General features: G+C 46.6%; 2 protein-coding genes across 2 annotated transcripts in view; both read right to left on the reverse strand.

Annotated features, from left to right (window-relative positions):
- Positions 1 to 21992, reverse strand: part of POP7 (POP7 ribonuclease P/MRP subunit) — a 239770-nt gene that overhangs the window by 31311 nt on the left and 186467 nt on the right. The gene's annotated exons all lie outside the window — the stretch shown is intronic.
- The window catches only part of LOC142186357 (chloride channel protein ClC-Kb-like), a 31577-nt gene that overhangs the window by 7334 nt on the left and 2251 nt on the right, over positions 1 to 21992 (reverse strand). Inside the window, exons 2-12 of the mRNA XM_075261190.1 lie at positions 7684 to 7812; positions 7361 to 7489; positions 6919 to 7058; positions 6687 to 6764; positions 5599 to 5677; positions 5340 to 5465; positions 5175 to 5259; positions 4445 to 4546; positions 2999 to 3086; positions 2739 to 2921; positions 361 to 430 (exon numbers count right to left, since the gene is read on the reverse strand). Coding sequence (XP_075117291.1) covers positions 361 to 430; positions 2739 to 2921; positions 2999 to 3086; positions 4445 to 4546; positions 5175 to 5259; positions 5340 to 5465; positions 5599 to 5677; positions 6687 to 6764; positions 6919 to 7058; positions 7361 to 7489; positions 7684 to 7812 — 1209 coding nt within the window. The remainder of the gene's footprint in view (positions 1 to 360; positions 431 to 2738; positions 2922 to 2998; positions 3087 to 4444; positions 4547 to 5174; positions 5260 to 5339; positions 5466 to 5598; positions 5678 to 6686; positions 6765 to 6918; positions 7059 to 7360; positions 7490 to 7683; positions 7813 to 21992) is intronic.

Raw genomic sequence — 21992 nt, forward strand, 5'->3', positions numbered from 1 at the left:
GGAGCAGAAGAAGATTCCAGGGGCCACCTCTGATGCTCTGGTCAACTCCATGCCCAAAATAATGGTGACCACAAAGTATTCACACCCGGGGCACAATCTGTCTGTGGTCACTTTGGGGTGCACTCACTTTTGTTGCCTGGGGTTTAGACATGAATGGCTGTGTGTTGAGGGATTATGATGGTACAACAAATTGACACTGTTATAGAAGCTGTACACTGAAATAATGACACTAATGTGAGGGGTGTACTGACTTATGTGAAATACTGTACATTAAAGTGATCCATTTATTTATCGTACCAGCCATATACCATGGCTCTATACAGACATTATCAGGACTGTGTCTGCTGCAGGGTAACTCACCATATACAAACACAGGAAGGAAGTACCCGGCGGGGATGACCATGGTGTTGGCAAACAGCAGCATAAAAAACTGAGGAGACACAATGAGAACAACCAAAATCCACGTATTACATAACCACAATACATAGACTGAGCGGTCACTTTATTGGGGACCTTCCGCTAGTGGCTCACTGGACCACCTTAGGTCATTAGAGTTACAACAATTCATGTCGGCACGTACAAATATCATCCTGCTCCTTGCACCATCTGCAGACATTTGCATCCTCCTGACTTGCCATGTTCCTCCACTGCTCAGTGATACAGGTTTTGCCTTTCCACTTTGCTTAGACTTAGTAATGGTCCTTGCACTGGTGCATTTGTGCTAAGGAGCGACGAGTTGTGTGTTTGGATACCAGCATATTTGGCTGCAGATTTCTTGACTTTTCTCTGCCCGTTCCTGACATCCTCCTCTGATTCTCCCATCCACAAGATGGCCTCTCGCTGGACGATTCTCTTTAGTCATACTATTCTCTGTGGCTGTGTATGAAATGTCGGCACTGATGGCCGGGGCTCGGTCTTGTCACTGGATTTTAATGGTGTGCCCCAGAGTCATGGATCTGATGTCTATACAGGGAGCGCCAAATATGAAAGGCCTAGAGCGGCCATTCAGTGTATAATCCGGTTATCATATCAGAATACGCCACCCCAAGCACAGACAGACCCTGAGCCGGTACAGACTGAGCGCCCACAACCTAGAGATAGAGACGGGGCGATACAGGCAGACGTACAAGCCACGGGAGAACAGACTGTGCCAGCACTGTGACCAGGGGGCCCTAGAAGACCACCCTCACACCTGTATACCTCCCATCTCCTAGACCATGCCACCACCACACCTGTATACCTCCTATCTCCTAGACCATGCCACCACCACCCTCACACCTGTATACCTCCCATCTCCTAGACCATACCAGCACCACCCTCACACCTGTATACTTCCCATCTCCTAGACCATGCCACCACCACACCTGTATACCTCCTATCTCCTAGACCATGCCACCACCACCCTCACACCTGTATACCTCCCATCTCCTAGACCATGCCACCCTCACACCTGTATACCTCCCATCTCCTAGACCATACCAGCACCACCCTCACACCTGTATACCTCCCATCTTCTAGACCATACCAGCACCACCCTCACACCTGTATACCTCCCATCTTCTAGACCATACCAGCACCACCCTCACACCAGTATACCTGGGGGCCCTACAAAACGAGACCCACTTCCTGCTACACTGCACCAAATACTCAGCTGTGAGGGCCGTCTACTACCAAAGACTCTCTGCCCACATCCCAGACTTCATATCTGCAGACGAGAAGAGGAAACTCTACATCCTACTGGGAGAAGAAGAGGCCACTGTGGAGATCGCTGCCCAATACGTGTCCAGCTGTCACCAAATAAGAGGAAGATGAGACTCCACGGACTGTTATATTTATCCCAATACACCCACCCCACCCCCACCTCCCCATATAGCGGTCACCAAACCAGAGGAAGATGAGACTCCACGGACTGTTATAACCCAAACCACCCCCCCATACCCACCACTCACCCACCCGAATCCAACTCCCCCCCCCTCCCGCCCACTTTACTAGCTTTGGCAATGCCAAATACCTACTCGGACGTGCCAATAAAGCTTTTGATTTGATTTGATATACCAGGGTACCATGTACCAGAGTCACAAGTTACCCGCACTCTGGCCGTAGAGTGCATTTTCAATTCACTTCGTCCATTTTAGGCTTAGCTGTGACCTGTGAAGGCCCGGCTGTCCTCACCTCTTCCCGGCTGTCCTCACCGCTTCATTGGATGTAAATGTCCGTCTTTGTAGGATCACATAATCCGCTGTCACTCGTCTAACAGAATCTGTTCACTTGCAGACTCAATGTTGTCCATCGTGGACGGGCATCCGGCTCCTTCCTCATGACTGATAGTTGTCAGACCTTCTTTGAACATCTCGATCTGATCATACACTTCTTCACAACAAAACCCTTTCTCCATACTGTGTACAATGTCTTCCACAAATATCGGCACCAGACACACCCTCAGATGCTGCTGCTCTTTGTTCATGCATATCTTGAGTGGGGCGACCATGTTTCCTTGCACCACTGTCACTAATGGACTTACATAACGTAGCAGTGACTGGGGAGTTCTTACTATATCCGGAGTGCGGATACTTTTTGACTCCCTGGCGCACATTATACACTTATAATACTTACACATAATACACTTCTAAACCTCATCTAACCCGGACTCTTCATTATGGAGACATACAATAGGACATCTGGTCAGTGACTGTCAGTCAGTCAGTACGATGTATACTTAGTAGTCAGCTGATACTTACTTTAAGAACGATAAAGATGGCGAGCATTTCTAGAGAAGACAGCTTGGGACTGGTCCACTGCAGCCAGCTATTATTATAGGTGGGGTTGGGCGGCTGGTAGGAGGCGTTCACCATCAGGGACTTCTCCTCCACACCCCACGTGATGTTGTTGAAGAAGGTCTCCAGATGTTCCTTCATGGTTAACTGTGGAGAGGACATGACATTCAGGCGAGCCACCCAGAATCGCACCCTATTTCCAGAGAGTAATCCTTCCCACTCACCCGCGTACCGCCCATGTACTGGCCAAATCCATGCGGGAAGGTGATGCTAGCCAGGACCAGCGAAACAAAGGCTGCGTAGATAATCTTACTGCAACAGAAATGGAGGACTGAGACATCAGACTGAATCATACCGACCTCCAGTCCTATCTTCAGGACATAGTGGCTGCACAGAATTGGTACAAGTCTTCTTCTCGATCAGGTCTAAGGTCTGGCATACATGATGTCTGGCTACAGACATGGATGGAGTCGCATAGGATAACCTTTTGCCTCATTGGACGAATAATACGAATTCAAGAAATCAAAAAGTTTCCCAATAATACTCAAATCCTTGTACAGCCCTGAAGAGCCACAATGGTATCTGCTAGACTGGGGGGAGGGGGGGTGATGGGATCTTGTAGCTGCCTCCACTTGGGGATCTATGGGACAGCAGATAGTTCTGTTACCATAGAGGCAGGGCCACAATATTAGGCCGCCTCCTCCACTTCACCTTCAGCCTTCAAGGAGATCCACACATTATGTCCTGGTGCTAAACAATGTCCAGACATCATACTTGAGATCCCAGTAAGTGATATGCCGTAAGAGTCTGAAGGCAAAGGGGACAGGAGAGGGGATGGGTAAGTGAATACTGGAGTAATCCAATAGGTATGGTGGGCATATTGTGCGTTATACTATGTGGAGGCCAGGAAAGTGGGTGTTATACTATGTGGAGGCCAGGAAAGTGGGTGTTATACTATGTGGAGGCCAGGAAAGTGGGTGTTATACTATGTGGAGGCCAGGAAAGTGGGTGTTATACTATGTGGAGGCCAGGAAAGTGGGCGTTATACTGTGTGGGGCCAGGAAAGTGGGCGTTATACTGTGTGGAGGCCAGGAAAGTGGGTGTTATACTATGTGGAGGCCAGGAAAGTGGGTGTTATACTGTGTGGGGCCAGGAAAGTGGGCGTTTTAGGGTGAGTTCACACGGAGTAAAGTGCCGCGTGATGTGGCACGTATATGCCACATGAGCTTTTGCGGGCTGTTCACGCTCCCATTGATTTCAATGGGAGCTGGGATTGTATACGCGGCGCTATTTTGCGGCCGTAAAATCACGGCTGCAAAATAACGTCGCGTGTACGATCCAGGCTCCCATTGAAATGAATGGGAGCTTTTACAGAGCGCAATCTCCTGACATGTGTATACGTGCCAGATTGCGCTCCACTTTCCTCCGTGTGAACTCACCCATACAGTGTGGAGGCCAGGAAAGTGGGTGTTATACTAGGTGGAGGCTGGGGGTCCCATTCTTTCCTAGTTATAGTCCTGCACAAAGGTCCGGATCTCACAGATCTTGATGGAACAATCTAACATGTCTGACAGAAAACAATGTATGTGCGTGTACGACCTGATCTGTTATTTGTCTGCGACTCCCGGCACCAGTGCGCCCCCCAGGGCTCAGGACACTGTAACACTTACTTGTTCCTCAGGAATTTCCCGATCCGTTGATTATGATTGATGAATACGAGTGAGACGCGGTGCAGATACAGGTAGACGCAGCAGACACAGCCGCACACCACCCTGGAGCAGACAAAGCACAATGTGAGAGGAGAAGTCACCAAAATATTGGCGCCTCACAACTTGGATCTGCAGCCAAATTAGACCGAGTGACCAAGAAACAACTAAAGCATCGTCTTACCCTGGATGTAATGTGAACACTGCACAATAAGGATCAGGATATTACATTGTGATAGAAAGTGGTGCAAGCCACAAAGCCTATGTACAAGACAGACTGGGGCACCACAACCAGACCATGTGTGGATCCTGGATACCCTGGATATTATGTGACGCCCCGATCAAAGAGACATCAGGTGCCGAAAGTGATTGTCCTGCTCAGACTGGGAATGGGTCCCAGACATCACAACATGGACAGAGGGGAATCTAGGGCGATATTCGGAGTGCACAGTATTTGCTCAATACCAGTTACCAGGACAGTTCCTAATTTTCAAGAACAGTCCAGATATATTTGGGTTTGTCCCGTCCAGAACAGAGAGTGTGGATTATGAGACCTTGCCCTAACGTGGGTACTCCCACTTATTTTAGGGGCACTCATAGGGTGGGCTACAGGTCTCCACAACTTTGTGGAAGGTGACTGGTGATTTGTGGAATGTCACGTGAAGAGAGGAGATATAGGCCCACATATACTCACCCCAGGAGGGCGTAAGACAAGTATTCTGGGAGATCGAAGGGAAACTCAACGCGCCAGTTGGTACTAAATAAGATGGCGACAGTCTCTATGGGAGAAAGTGGGAAAGATGAGACATCTGGCGCCCCTACCCTCCCCGCCCCCAGTCCACGTATCCGCAGAACTCACCTCGCTCACTATTAATCACGGCCAAGAGCCGGAACATCAGAGCTGCACAAGTGGCTGCAAAGAAGCCGCGCCAGTAATTTCGCACTGCAAAATGTGTTGCGGTTGTCTCTACACTGAAGAGTACACCTGGGGAGGAGAGGCCGTAATACCGTCAGTCACTATACCGCACCTGCACAGCCAGCGTCAGAGCGGCGGTATTAACAAGTCACAGACATCACTGAGGGTACAGTCACCGACTGTACGCCAAAGGACCACTGACCTCCTACCGGAGCCACAAAGCAGCAGGCCACACCCACCGCCGCTCCAGCGATCAGAAGCTCATACTTCCGACTGGGGTTCTGAAAAATAAATAAAGTTATAAAGATCAGTGACCGCGAAATACCAGGACAGGACCCTGAACATGGAGACCGCCCTGGACCAGAACACCCACCACAGGACCGGAACAGACAGATCTGTTATCATAACCAGGTCACACACAAGGTAACACCTGATGATGTCATAACCAGGTCACACACAAGGTAACACCTGATGATGTCATAACCAGGTCACACACAAGGTAACACCTGATGATGTCATAACCAGGTCACACACAAGGTAACACCTGATGATGTCATAACTACGTCAGACACAACGTAACACCTGATGATGTCATAACCAGGTCACACTAAAGGTAACACCTGATGATGTCATAACTACGTCAGACACAACGTAACACCTGATGATGTCATAACCAGGTCACACTAAAGGTAACACCTGATGATGTCATAACCAGGTCACACACAACGTAACACCTGATGATGTCATAACCACGTCAGACACAACGTAACACCTGATGATGTCATAACCAGGTCACACACAAGGTAACACCTGATGATGTCATAACCAGGTCACACACAAGGTAACACCTGATGATGTCATAACCACGTCAGACACAACGTAACACCTGATGATGTCATAACCAGGTCACACACAAGGTAACACCTGATGATGTCATAACTACGTCAGACACAACGTAACACCTGATGATGTCATAACCAGGTCACACACAAGGTAACACCTGATGATGTCATAACCAGGTCACACACAAGGTAACACCTGATGATGTCATAACTACGTCAGACACAACGTAACACCTGATGATGTCATAACCAGGTCACACACAAGGTAACACCTGATGATGTCATAACCAGGTCACACACAAGGTAACACCTGATGATGTCATAACCACGTCAGACACAACGTAACACCTGATGATGTCATAACCAGGTCACACACAATGTAACACCTGATGATGTCATAACCATGTCTAACATAACACCTGATGACATCACACAAAACATTTCTTACCTCTTTAGCTCCTACAAGCTTGACCATGACTTTTCCCAGAAGAGTTGCGAGTATCGTGGCCATATGTACAAAGGGACCCTGCGGAGATGGACACAGACAGAGGACTATCACCGTTCAGTAACCACACTATGTCTGCCCTGCATTGTGCTGCTATTCCTGCGCCGATGTCACGCACACTCAGCTCTGCACTAGCACAATACTTTTATTGTACCTTCCATATAATAATACTTACCACTTTTCCTAGAAATATTGTACTGCCGGCAGCGAGTGTGCACGTAACACCGATCAGCTTAGCAATGAATGTACGGAAAGTAAAGAATTCAGCTAAAACCACTCCACGTAAGGTGACCTTTATCTCCGGGATCCCAGAGCCTGTAACACAAGACACCAGTGTTACCCTGAAAGGGGTGGGGCAGGCCCATAGCTCCTCCTCTGTATCACCCTGCAGGGGGCGGGGCTGGCTCATAGGTCCTCCTGTCTGTATCACCCTGCAGGGGGCGGGGCTGGCTCATAGGTCCTCCTGTCTATATCACCTGTAGGGGGCGGGGCTGGCTCATAGGTCCTCCTGTCTGTATCACCCTGCAGGGGGCGGGGCTGGCTCATAGCTCCTCCTGTCTGTATCACCCTGCTGGAGGCGGGGCAGGCTCACACTTCCTTATGGGGAGGGCACTTACCCGCAGCTTGTGGAGCTATATATTTGGCAACACTGGCGGACACGATCATGAGCAGCATGTGGTAGAGCACCCAGGAGAAGTACTGCAGATACCTGTACTGGTCTAGGGCATCGTACACCCACAGATTGACTGTAGAAGACATAAAGGTCCATGTTAGATGGCGACGGGAAGTTAAATTGCCTGACATTACAGTCACATGACTCCTATATAAGTGTTAGAGGAATAATGTACATGGGGACACGTCATACAGCGGGCTATACACCGGCCAATAACCATGTGGTCACAGCTGGACACTGCCAGTAACTCTATTCACTGTTACTCACCTCGCTGTAGTTTGGCAATAGTCACATCCAGTCCAAAGCTGATGGTTGCCATACTGATTCCCAGCAAGAAAAGGAAAATCCAGTCCTCTCCAAAGCGTTGCAGTGCACTGCGCAGGAACCTGCCTACAGCTGAAATATGCAAAGAGTGAGATGGCAGTAACAATAATGCTCCATTATATACAGCAGTATACAGTGTTGGCCAAAAGTATTGGCCCCCCTGCAGTTCTGTCAGATAATCCTCGTGTTCTTCCAGATAATGATTGCAGTCACAAATTCTTTGGTATTTTCTTCATTTAATTTGTCTTCAATGGAAAACCACAAAAAGAATTGTCACAAAGCCAAATTGGATCTAATTCCACAGCAAACATAAAAAAGGGGGAGGACAAAAGTATTGGCACTGTTTGAAAAATCATGTGATGCTTCTGTAATTTGTGTAATTAACAGCACCTGTTACTTACCTGAGGCACCTAACAGGTGGTGGCAATAACTAAATCACACTTGCAGCCAGTTGAAATGGATTAAAGTTGACTCGACCTCTGTCCTGTGTCCTTGTGTGACCACATTGAGCATGGAGAAAAGAAAGAAGACCAAAGAACTGTCTGAGGACTTGAGAAGCAAAATTGTGAGGACGCCTGAGCAATCTCAAGGCTACAAGTCCATCTCCAAAGACCTGAATGTTCCTGTGTCTACCGTGTGCAGTGTCATGAAGAAGTGTAAAGCCCATGGCCCTGTGGCTAACCTCCCTAGATGTGGACGCAAAAGAAACATTGACCAGAGATTTCACCGCAAGATTGTGCGGATGGCGGATAAAGAACCTCGACTAACATCCAAACAAGTCCAAGCTGCCCTGCAGTCCGAGGGTACAACAGTGTCACCCCGTACTATCCAGCGTCAGCGTCTGAATGAGAAGGGACTGTATGGTAGGAGACCCAGGAAGACCCCACTTCTTACCCACAGACAGAAGCCAGGCTGGAGTTTGCCAAAACTTACCTGAGAAAGCCAAAACCGTTCTGGAAGAATGTTCTCTGGTCAGAGGAGACAAAAGTAGGAGAAGGCCTCAACATAGAGATTACAGGAAAAAAAGAGGCCTTCAAAGAGAAGAAGACGCCCCCTACAGTCAGACATGGCGGAGGGCCCTGATGGTTTGGGGTTGCTTTGCTGCCTCTGGCACTGGACTGCTTGACCGTGTGCATGGCATTATGAAGTCTGAAGACGACCAACACATTGTGCAGCATCATGTAGGGCCCAGTGTGAGAAAGCCGGGTCTCCCTCAGAGGTCAGGGCTCTTCCAGCAGGACAAGGACCCAAAACACACTTCAGGTCAGCACTAGAAAATGGTGGTGAGAGAAAGCCCTGGAGACTTGTAAAGTGGCAGCAATGAGTCCAGCCCTGAATCCCATAGAACACCTGTGGGGGAGGGGGAGAGATCTCTTGGTGGCAGTTTGGAGAAGGCCCCCTTCACATCTCAGGGGGGACCTGGAGCAGTTTGCCAAAGAAGAAGGGTCTAAGATTCCAGCAGAGCCTTGTAAGAAACTCATTGCTGGTTAGCGGAAGTGGTTGTGCACAGTTATTGTGTCTACAGGTTGTGCTACCAAGTATTAGGCTGAGGGCGCCAATACTTCTGTCTGCCCCAGTTTTGGAGTTTTGTGTAAAATGATCAATGATGTGACTTTTTTTTCATTCTCTTTTGTGTTTTTTCATTGCAAGAAAAATAACTGAAGATATTACCAAAGAGTTTGTGCTTGTAATCATTATCTGGGGGGACAGCGAGGATTATCTGACAGGACTGCAGGGGGCGATACTTATACTGTATATACCCTGTGTCACTTATATACTATATAAGAGTGTGTGCTGTGTAATCATTATCTGGGGACAGCGAGGATTATCTGACAGGACTGCAGGGGGCGATACTTATACTGTATATACCCTGTGTCACTTATATACTATATAAGAGTCTGTGCTGTGTAATCATTATCTGGGGGACACCGAGGATTATCTGACAGGACTGCAGGGGGCGATACTTATACTGTATATACCCTGTGTCACTTATATACTATATAAGAGTCTGTGCTGTGTAATCATTATCTGGGGGACAGCGAGGATTATCTGACAGGACTGCAGGGGGCGATACTTATACTGTATATACCCTGTGTCACTTATATACTATATAAGAGTCTGTGCTGTGTAATCATTATCTGGGGGACACCGAGGATTATCTGACAGGACTGCAGGGGGCGATACTTATACTGTATATACCCTGTGTCACTTATACACTATATAAGAGTTTGTGCTGTGTAATCATTATCTGGGGGACACCGAGGATTATCTGACAGGACTGCAGGGGGCGATACTTATACTGTATATATCCTGTGTCACTTATATACTATATAAGAGTTTGTGCTGTGTAATCATTATCTGGGGGACAGCGACGATTATCTGACAGGACTGCAGGGGGTGATACTTATACTGTATATACCCTGTGTCACTTATATACTATATAAGAGTTTGTGCTGTGTAATCATTATCTGGGGGACAGCGAGGATTATCTGACAGGACTGCAGGGGGCGATACTTATACTGTATATACCCTGTGTCACTTATATACTATATAAGAGTTTGTGCTGTGTAATCATTATCTGGGGGACAGCGAGGATTATCTGACAGGACTGCAGGGGGCGATACTTATACTGTATATACCCTGTGTCACTTATATACTATATAAGAGTCTGTGCTGTGTAATCATTATCTGGGGGACAGCGAGGATTATCTGACAGGACTGCAGGGAGCGATACTTATACTGTATATACCCTGGGTCACTTATACACTATATAAGAGTTTGTGCTGTGTAATCATTATCTGGGGGACACCGAGGATTATCTGACAGGACTGCAGGGGGCGATACTTATACTGTATATACCCTGTGTCACTTATATACTATATAAGAGTTTGTGCTGTGTAATCATTATCTGGGGGACAGCGCGGATTATCTGACAGGACTGCAGGGGGCGATACTTATACTGTATATACCCTGTGTCACTTATATACTATATAAGAGTCTGTGCTGTGTAATCATTATCTGGGGGACAGCGAGGATTATCTGACAGGACTGCAGGGGGCGATACTTATACTGTATATACCCTGTGTCACTTATATACTATATAAGAGTCTGTGCTGTGTAATCATTATCTGGGGGACAGCGAGGATTATCTGACAGGACTGCAGGGGGCGATACTTATACTGTATATACCCTGTGTCACTTATATACTATATAAGAGTTTGTGCTGTGTAATCATTATCTGGGGGACAGCGAGGATTATCTGACAGGACTGCAGGGGGCGATACTTATACTGTATAAACCTGTGTCACTTATATACTGTCACGGAGCAAAGGTATACGTCTTCCTCCGGATGGTCTTTTGAATCAACACGGACGCAAGAGGTCGGGAGACAACAGCAATTTATTGTAATCCACAAAGTTAGTAGCCGGCGGCGGTCACATCAACCGTAATAACAATAAGTCCACAGAAGTCACAATCCAATGATAACTTTGGTTCCTTGGTCCTGTAACTAAGTCCTGGCTCTCTGCAGAGCTGTGCACAGGCCGGCTAACACATACTAACTGCAAGCTACAACTATATACTAAACTGTTACTTCCTCTATCTGTGGGTGGGAAGGGCTGAGTCACAGATCCTTCCCCCCTCACCTATACCAAGGAGAGCAGACTCCCTGTCTACTATGGACAATGCACCGTCCAACATCTTCTTGGAGACACTGATCAGATTATCTCCACCCATTGTCCTCACTGGTCCTCACTAGTTAGAGGTATTTGCATACAATGTGCTAACACACTAGACCCTAATCAGCCAACTACACATTGATGTATATAACAGGTTAGAGAATACATTCCACATGAAATATATATTACACATTGCCTATAGTATAGACTCTAACCATCCCGTGACAACCCCTCCCCCTCTCAAAACATGTGCATGACACAATTGGCCTACACAGGTAAATTGGGGAATGCACATCAGTCTCTATAGCTCATATTTCCTCCTGCCGGGATAACCCATCTGCGTTCTGGTGTTGGTTCCCTCGGCGGTACTGAATGGTAAAGTTGTAGAGTTGAAGGGCTGGCATCTGGCAAAAAATCCGGTCGATCCATGTTGGCGTCTCTCTGAGCTTGGCTTCGGGTCACTGCTCCCACAAAGTGGCACTGTAGATTTCCAACATCGTTGCCTAACAGAACATCGGCCGGCAGCCCGCTCATCACACCAATTGTGCATCGTTTTGGTCCATAACCATAGTCGAGTTCCACGGTAGCTTTAGGAATACGTTTCCGAGTACCTCCTGCCAACTCGATAGAAAGGCCAGGGCCCTCCTCTAGGGCCTCGGGTCGAACCACTCGGGGGTCCGCTACCGTTAGGAAAGCTCCCGAGTCCCGGAATCCAACAACTGTTCGGCCATCCAGTAGGGCCTCCTGCAAGTGCTTCCGCTGAAGGTTTGCGGGATGTGTGGCGGAAGGCTGAATCCCATAGACCCCTGGAGGTGGAACAGATGGGTCATTCATGGAGTCATCTGGAAATGGGGCCAAACTTTCAGTCCTAGGGGTGGTTCCCAGGTAGTGAATAGGCCGGGATGCCACGGTGGCCCGTGCCCCCATGTTAACAGGGCAACTAGCTTGCAAATGTCCAGGCCGCCCGCACCCAAAACATCTGCGCTCTAGCATTCTTCCAGTGGGTCGTTGTCTAGGGACAGGGTTGTTCATAGCTGGAGGCCGATGGGCTGGGGCAGGGGTAGAGGGGGAATTGTAATCCTGAGGCCGGGCACGAAAGGTGGGTGGCTGGATGAAGGGTGTCTGGCGGACTGTGGTAGTTTTCCGCTCCTCTGCAAACAACCTCTTCCACTGCGGCTTGATGGTCAGGCCCTCATCTGCAAGGGAAGCAGCTTGCTCCACTGTGGCTGGGTTCCGTTCCAGCACCCACTCACGGATCTCAGCGGGGCACTGGGAAAAGAACTGTTCCTTAAGTATGACTTGGAGGATCTTATCGACTGTGACAGCCTCCTCTCCTTCTAGCCAGCGCTTGCATGCTTGCTTCAACTTGTGGGCGAACATGTGGAAGGAGCTTCCCCCATTGTAAGACAAAGAGCGGAACTGAACTCGGTAGGTCTCTGGAGTGACTGCATAATACTTCTGCACCGCTCTTTTAATGGCCTCATAGTCCCGCTGATCACTAGGGTCCATGGCTCTGAGAGCTTCCGCAGCCCCATCTCGTAGGTGCCCCACCAGATACCGGACCCAATCCTTCTCTGGGACTTCCATCAGGTGGCACTGGTGTTCGAAGTCCTGAAAATATCCATCAACATCCCCAGCCGCTTCATCAAAGGTCTTGAAGTGTTTATGGGAAACATATGGTGGTTCTCTCACTGTTGGGCTGGGGGCCGACGTTTGATTATAATTCCGCGTAGTTATCTCAGCCATTCGCATTTCATGCGCCATTCTTTCCTTTTCATGCGCCATTCTCTGTTCCTCCTTCTCCGTTTCCTGAGCCCTCTGTAATGCTCTACTCCTTTGCTCTGCAGTTGCTCCTAGCCCCAGCACTGCCAACTCCTCCTCATACAAAACAACCCATCTGCTCTTTTGGGTCTGTACCTGCCACTCCCGTATCTCTCCTGTCTCCTGGGGGCAGCCCTCCTCATGGTCGCTTTGCAGGGTCATCTCCTCCAGTGCCTCGATCAGTTGATCTTTCGTTCTTCCCTGGTAACTCAGGTTTAGTTCCCGGGCCCTTACTTGTAGACTTGCCATAGTCCAGTTCCTGTATTCTGAGGTTGTGGCTCCATTAATCGCTGGGCTGCTGTAGTCCATCTCGCTGTCCGCTGTTGATCCCACTGCTGCCAACCAGTTGTCACGGAGCAAAGGTATACGTCTTCCTCCGGATGGTCTTTTGAATCAACACGGACGCAAGAGGTCGGGAGACAACAGCAATTTATTGTAATCCACAAAGTTAGTAGCCGGTGGCGGTCACATCAACCGTAATAACAATAAGTCCACAGAAGTCACAATCCAATGATAACTTTGGTTCCTTGGTCCTGTAACTAAGTCCTGGCTCTCTGCAGAGCTGTGCACAGGCCGGCTAACACATACTAACTGCAAGCTACAACTATATACTAAACTGTTACTTCCTCTATCTGTGGGTGGGAAGGGCTGAGTCACAGATCCTTCCCCCCTCACCTATACCAAGGAGAGCAGACTCCCTGTCTACTATGGACAATGCACCGTCCAACATCTTCTTGGAGACACTGATCAGATTATCTCCACCCATTGTCCTCACTGGTCCTCACTAGTTAGAGGTATTTGCATACAATGTGCTAACACACTAGACCCTAATCAGCCAACTACACATTGATGTATATAACAGGTTAGAGAATACATTCCACATGAAATATATATTACACATTGCCTATAGTATAGACTCTAACCATCCCGTGACATATACTATATAAGAGTATGTGCTGTGTAATCATTATCTGGGGGACAGCGAGGATTATCTGACAGGACTGCAGGGGGCGATACTTATACTGTATATACCCTGTGTCACTTATATACTATATAAGAGTCTGTGCTGTGTAATCATTATCTGGGGGACAGCGAGGATTATCTGACAGGACTGCAGGGGGGCAAGACTTTTGGCCAACACTGTATGGCGTCTGCAGACTAGGGATGTAATACAGCTGTTACAGTAAGAACCGGCTCCTGAGGTGACTATTCTACAGATATACAGCTCTGACAGTAAGAACCGCAATCATGAAGGACAGCTGTGTGATTAACAACATTATAATTAGAGATGAGTGGATTTTTTTCAGATATTGGATTTGGCAGCTTCGATGAATTTGTGTAAGAACTTCCATGTTAGCCAGTGACAGCTGATATGTGACACCTGCCGTCTGCTCGAGCCCTTTCAGGAGGCCACTTTATTTGTCAGTCTCCAGGTCTATGGAATGAACTATAGAGACAGAGAGAACAGCACCGAGCGGATCCTCGTGTATCACCACTAGATATAGAAGATAATGGAAGGACAAGTAGCTTCTCACCTGGTAGGGTTGTGAATGTGGCACAACAACCCTTGATACATACACTCACCGGCCACTTTATTAGGTACACCTGTTCAACTGCTCATTAACACTTAATTTCTAATCAGCCAATCACATGGCGGCAACTCAGTGCATTTCGGCATGTAGACATGGTCAAGACAATCTCCTGCAGTTCAAACCGAGCATCAGTCTGGGGAAGAAAGGTGATTTGAGTGCCTTTGAACGTGGCATGGTTGTTGGTGGCAGAAGGGCTGGTCGGAGTATTTCAGAAACTGCTGATCTACTGGGATTTTCACGCACAACCATCTCTAGGGTTTACAGAGAATGGTCCGAAAAAGAAAAAACATCCAGTGAGCGGCAGTTCTGTGGGGGGCGGAAATGCGTTGTTGATGCCAGAGGTCAGAGGAGAATGGCCAGACTGGTTCCAGCTGATAGAAAGGCAACAGTGACTCAAATAGCCACCCGTTACACCCAAGGTAGCCAGAAGAGCATCTCTGAACGCCGCACAGTACGTCCAACTTTGAGGCTACAGATGGGCTACAGCAGCAGAAGACCACACCGGGTGCCACTCCTTTCAGCTAAGAACAGGAAACTGAGGCTACAATTTGCACAAGCTCATCGAAATTGGACAATTGAAGATTGGAAAAACGTTGCCTGGTCTGATGAGTCTCGATTTCTGCTGCGACATTCGGATGGTAGGGTCAGAATTTGGCGTCAACAACATGAAAGCATGGATCCATCCTGCCTTGTATCGGTAACGGTTCAGGCTGGTGGTGGTGGTGTCATGGTGTGGGGAATATTTTCTTGGCACTCTTTGGGCCCCTTGGTACCAATTGAGCATCGTTGCAACGCCAAAGCCTACCTGAGTATTGTTGCTGACCATGTCCATCCCTTTATGACCACAATGTACCCAACATCTGATGGCTACTTTCAGCAGGATAATGCAATGCCATGTCATAAAGCTGGAATCATCTCAGACTGGTTTCTTGAACATGACAATGAGTTCACTGTACTCCAATGGCCTCCACAGTCACCAGATCTCAATCCAATAGAGGAGCATCTTTGGGATGTGGTGGAACGGGAGATTCGCATCATGGATGTGCAGCCGACAAATCTGCGACTGCAACTGTGTGATGTCATCATGTCAATATGGAGCAAAATCTCTGAGGAATGCTTCCAGCACCTTGTTGTATCTATGCCACGAAGAATTGAGGCAGTTCTGAAGGCAAAAGGGGGTCCAACCCGTTAATAGCATGGTGTACCTAATAAAGTGGCCGGTGAGTGTAGAATGCCTACATGGTGTGACAGGGCAGCTGCTGTACAAACTGTTAGGAGTATTTAGGTTCTTTACTTTCTATTTTTCTTACCTGGGGAGTTTTTGGCTGCGCAGTGTCTGGGGTGGCATCCTGGCGCTGCGGGGTTGTCCTGTCGTGAGTATTGGTGCACACCTTCTGACTTGCACGTGCGCACTGCTGGTTGGCAGCTTTATCTCCTGGTTGATTAGTCTGTCCTCCCATTTGCACCTGGGAGGAGTGGTCTCTACTCTGTATTTATACCCCATGCCTCCCATGGTTCTGTGCTGAGTGTCGCTTTTACAGAGCTAGGCCTTAGCAGGAGGAGTAGGTGATGTTCTGGGATAGAGGAAGTTCCGTGGTTGGTTTTTGGGAGGTTTGGGTGAACGAGTTGGTTTGTGTGTTTTCCCTTCTGTGTTCACCAATCCTCCCTCTGTGTATAATTGACTGTGTGAGTGAATTGCCTTATCCTTTGATTTCTACTCAGTTTCCCTGTGTTTGTTTCCTAGTGTAAGGTTCCTTCCCATATTGGTTTGGGGAATTCCTTTCCCACATTTTTCCTGTGTGCTGCTTGTGTTGTTAGTCAGCGCACACCCTTGTCAGTCCCTGTCAGTAGCAGCTTCACTTGTTCGTTAGGGGTGACCCCCTTTAGTCTCCAGTCCCTAGAGGTCTTATAGGGCATTCCTTCTCCCACTTCCCTCTAGGCCTACGGTGTCAGTGAGAGAGGAGCTGTCGGGGTCAGGCTTAGCCTGAGTACAGCCGACCCACACCCGTGAGGCAGGGACCGGGTTAGCTAGTGGGAGTAGTGCAGGGCGAGATTCCCTGCTGCTACTCCTTAGCCCCGTTGCAGCTACCTGGACTGACATAACACAAACGCAACAAAGACGTCAAGGCAATGGGACAATATGGACCGGCCTCCTCAGAAGATTTGGCAAAGAACAGTGCTAACCTGGAATAGCTGGAAATGCTTTTCTTTGCCGAATCTTCTGAGGAGGCCGGTCCATATTGTCCCATTATGGAAGGAACAATGTCATTCCACTGATTCACATCCTGGAAAACATGCTTTACAATCTGGTTGGCCAGGGGACTGGAGACGTGGCTCCAACATCTCACGGCCATATGCGCTCCATGGAGGTTGAACTGGAGGAGGAGGACACTGGAGTACAGGCAATGTGTAGTGAAATGGGTGGTTTTTCTATAGGTTTTTCTTCTCTTCAGCTGGAAGAGCAAGAGGGAGGAGAGGCAGATGACCCAGACACCGTGCCAGAATGCAGTGGTGATGGATGCAGGGACTCCCTCCGAGTCACTAGAGAGAATGGCCCAAAAATGCTCGCTTGCATAGTGATAGCCGAATTGTCACCATTTGTCAGAGGGATGACTACTGGATCTCAAGCATGTTAGACCCTCACTACCAGGCAAAAATGGGGGCCTTTTATACACCCGCTGTGAGGGAGGACAAACTGAACTACTATACAGACATCCTATGGAGTCAGTTGGCCACTACCTGAGGGCTCATCTTGCACTGGGATGGCATATGTGCGCGTGGGGGGGGGGGGATAATGGGGGTGGCAGGAGCATGGAGTATGGGCTCCATCAGCAGCAGCCTGAGCCTAGAGTCGCTGAGGAGCAGCTTTGTTCCCCCGCATAGTGAAGAAACTCCTCACCAGCAGCCGTACACAGCAGAACCTGAACCAGCAGGTGGTGACCTACTTAGATGACCCTGCCACCCGTCATCGAAGATCCGCTGGACTACTGGGCAGCCAAACTGGATTTGTGGACGCAAATGGCCGAGTTTGCTCTGTAAAAGCTGTCCTGCCCGGCCAGTAGTGTGACATCAGAGCGGGTGTGCGGCAGGAGACATAGTGACCCCAAGGAGAACTCGCATGTCCACCCAAAACGTGGAGAAACTGACTTGTGTCAAGATGAATCAGATGCGTATCAGCCAGGATTTCCACCCACCAGTGCCTGATGCATCAGATTAAATCTTCCATTCTGTCTCACCCAAAGCTTAACAAACGAGACCGGTGTCTTCTGGCTCCCTGCCTCAGCTACTATTGTGATGCTGCCACTGCCTGATGCCACACATCTGATGCCCAGTGCTCCTTCTTACAGCCACCATCATCAGCGGGTACTATTTGTGCCACCCACCTCCCCTGTCACCGGGTCACTCTATGGCCTCCTTATGCTGCTGCCACCGCCACATTATGTCACCTTGCCACTCTGTGGCCTCCTCAGGCTGCTACCACAACACTGTGTCCCTTCTCATGCTGTTCCCATCCCCCCACTCCATGACTGAGCCACTATTTTGCCTTTTTGGCCTTGGCGACATCATCAATTATTTGACCCTTCATTTTATCTGTCAGAAGGAAGGAAAACTGAGACGCACATTGGATCCTGTCTGTAGCCGCTCTAAGGCCTGTTTGGTCCCATCAGTATTGGCTTATGGTTTGGTGGCCAAAAGCCGGAGCGGGTACAAAGCACCGAAGACCTGCAAATATTCCATTCCCGTGTCATCTCTGTATTGGACCCTGTTTATACTAATGGATCACTGACCAAATCCTGACCGACGGAGGCTCAACAGACTGGATCCATGTTTGGGGGGGTTATTGTTCTGATGGATCAGAGGAAGGGCAAAATAATCAGTGACGTCAACACAAACCTACTGCTGCCCCCTCTCCACTCTTAGGGGGGCGCTACTTGTATAAGGGCTCATTCACACGGAGTAAACGCCAGCTTATTCTGAACGTAAAACACATTCAGAATCAGCGGCGTATACAGCACATCCCATTCATTTCTATGGCAGCCGGCATACGAGCGCTCCCCATAGAAATGAATGGGCTGCTTCTTTCACTACGAGCGCTCCCATTGAAGTGAATGGGAAGCACTGCGTATACGGCTCGGCATGAGCAGAGCTTGCCGTACACGCGAGCACTTTCCATTCACTTCAATGGGAGCGCTCGTAGTGAAAGAAGCAGCCCATTCATTTCTATGGGGAGTGCTCGTATGCCGGCTGCCTTAGAAATGAATGGGATGTGCTGTATACGCCGCTGATTCTGAATGTGTTTTATGTTCAGAATAAGATGGTGTTTACTCCGTGTGAATGAGCCCTAAGTGTTACTAGAACAGGTTCTGTAGACATCTATCTGTGCGTGTCTGCACACAGTACCACACGCCGGAGGATTGGATACAGGCGACTGCACAAAATAACATCTGGGGGAGGATTAGATACGTGACTCTGCACACAGTACCACACGCCGGAGGATTAGATATGCGGCTCTGCACAGAGTACCACACATTAGAGTTTTACTCCAGGTTTCTATAGCAACCTAGCCATTTTTCTTCACTGCTATATATCAGTTTTAAAGGGGCAGGCGCTGTGGATGACACTGATACACAAGGTCACATACACACAGCTTTACTCCAGGTCTCCATAACAACCGATCGCAAGTTTATTACTAATATCCAAACTGAGATACACATAATGATATGACGCTTATGGACACACACACAAACATACAAAATACACCAGTGCAAAACTGGACGATTCTTATGGGGCCACAAACAAAACATGTAATCTACCCGTGCGAAGCCGCGTCCTCCCATTAGTATAGTATATACACCACTATATATACTATACTATATACACCACTATACAGGCTCTCAGCAGCACAGCAGGATATATCTGGTTTATAACTGTACTCGGTGAAAATTAATTTGGAAAGAATCAAATCTTTTTGGGAAATTTGGTAGAGCGGCCGAATCGAATTTCACTCATCTCTACATATAATGATATATAGCTGTGTGACTGATAATATTAGAATGTATCGTTTTATGATTGATAATATGATACATTGTTGTGTGATTGTTGATATTATAATTAGAGATGAGCGAACACTAATGAATGGAAACGACCTTTGCTTAACCCCCCACGTGCCGGCTATGTCCATTCATTTCTATGGGAGCGTGCTATTCAAAACGGCTATTTCGAATAGTGTTCACTCATCTCTAATTATAATGATACATAGTTGTGTGATTGGTGATATAATGATACATAGTTGTGTGATTGGTGATATAATGATACATAGTTGTGTGATTGGTGATATAATGATACATAGTTGTGTGATTTGTGATATAATGATACATAGTTGTGTGACTGGTGATATAATGATACATAGTTGTGTGACTGGTGATATAATGATACATAGTGGTGTGATTGGAGATATAATGATACATAGTTGTGTGATTGGTGATATAATGATACATAGTTGTGTGATTGGTGATATGATGATACATAGTTGTGTGATTGGAGATATGATGATACATAGTTGTGTGATTAGTGATATGATGATACATAGTTGTGTGATTAGTGATATGATGATACATAGTTGTGTGATTAGTGATATGATGATACATAGTTGTGTGATTGGTGATATTATAATGTTACATAGTTGTGTGATTGGTGATATTATAATGTTACATAGTTGTGTGATTGGTGATATAATGATACATAGTTGTGTGATTGGTGATATGATGATACATAGTTGTGTGATTGGTGATATGATGATACATAGTTGTGTGATTGGTGATATAATGATACATAGTTGTGTGATTGGTGATATAATGATACATAGTTGTGTGATTAGTGATATGATGATACATAGTTGTGTGATTAGTGATATGATGATACATAGTTGTGTGATTGGTGATATTATAATGTTACATAGTTGTGTGATTGGTGATATTATAATGTTACATAGTTGTGTGATTAGTGATATGATGATACATAGTTGTGTGATTGGTGATATAATGATACATAGTTGTGTGATTGGTGATATAATGATACATAGTTGTGTGATTGGTGATATTATAATGATACATAGTTGTGTGATTGATATAATGATACATAGTTGTGTGATTGGTGATATAATGATACATAGTTGTGTGATTGGTGATATAATGATACATAGTTGTGTGATTGGTGATATTATAATGATACATAGTTGTGTGATTGATATAATGATACATAGTTGTGTGATTGGTGATATTATAATGATACATAGTTGTGTGATTGGTGATATTATAATGATACATAGTTGTGTGATTGGTGATATGATGATACATAGTTGTGTGATTGGTGATATTATAATGTTACATAGTTGTGTGATTGGTGATATAATGATACATAGTTGTGTGATTGGTGATATAATGATACATAGTTGTGTGATTGGTGATATTATAATGTTACATAGTTGTGTGATTGGTGATATAATGATACATAGTTGTGTGATTGGTGATATAATGATACATAGTTGTGTGATTGGTGATATAATGATACATAGTTGTGTGATTGGTGATATTATAATGATACATAGTTGTGTGATTGGTGATATAATGATACATAGTTGTGTGATTGGTGATATAATGATACATAGTTGTGTGATTGGTGATATAATGATACATAGTTGTGTGATTTGTGATATAATGATACATAGTTGTGTGACTGGTGATATAATGATACATAGTTGTGTGATTGGTGATATAATGATACATAGTTGTGTGATTGGTGATATTATAATGTTACATAGTTGTGTGACTGGTGATATAATGATACATAGTTGTGTGATTGGTGATATAATGTTACATAGTTGTGTGACTGGTGATATAATGATACATAGTTGTGTGATTGGAGATATGATGATACATAGTTGTGTGATTGGAGATATGATGATACATAGTTGTGTGATTGGTGATATTATAATGTTACATAGTTGTGTGATTGGTGATATTATAATGTTACATAGTTGTGTGATTGGTGATATAATGATACATAGTTGTGTGATTGGTGATATGATGATACATAGTTGTGTGATTGGTGATATAATGATACATAGTTGTGTGATTGGTGATATAATGATACATAGTTGTGT

Source organism: Leptodactylus fuscus, assembly GCF_031893055.1.
Source record: "Leptodactylus fuscus isolate aLepFus1 chromosome 5 unlocalized genomic scaffold, aLepFus1.hap2 SUPER_5_unloc_1, whole genome shotgun sequence".
Lineage (NCBI taxonomy): Eukaryota > Metazoa > Chordata > Amphibia > Anura > Leptodactylidae > Leptodactylus > Leptodactylus fuscus.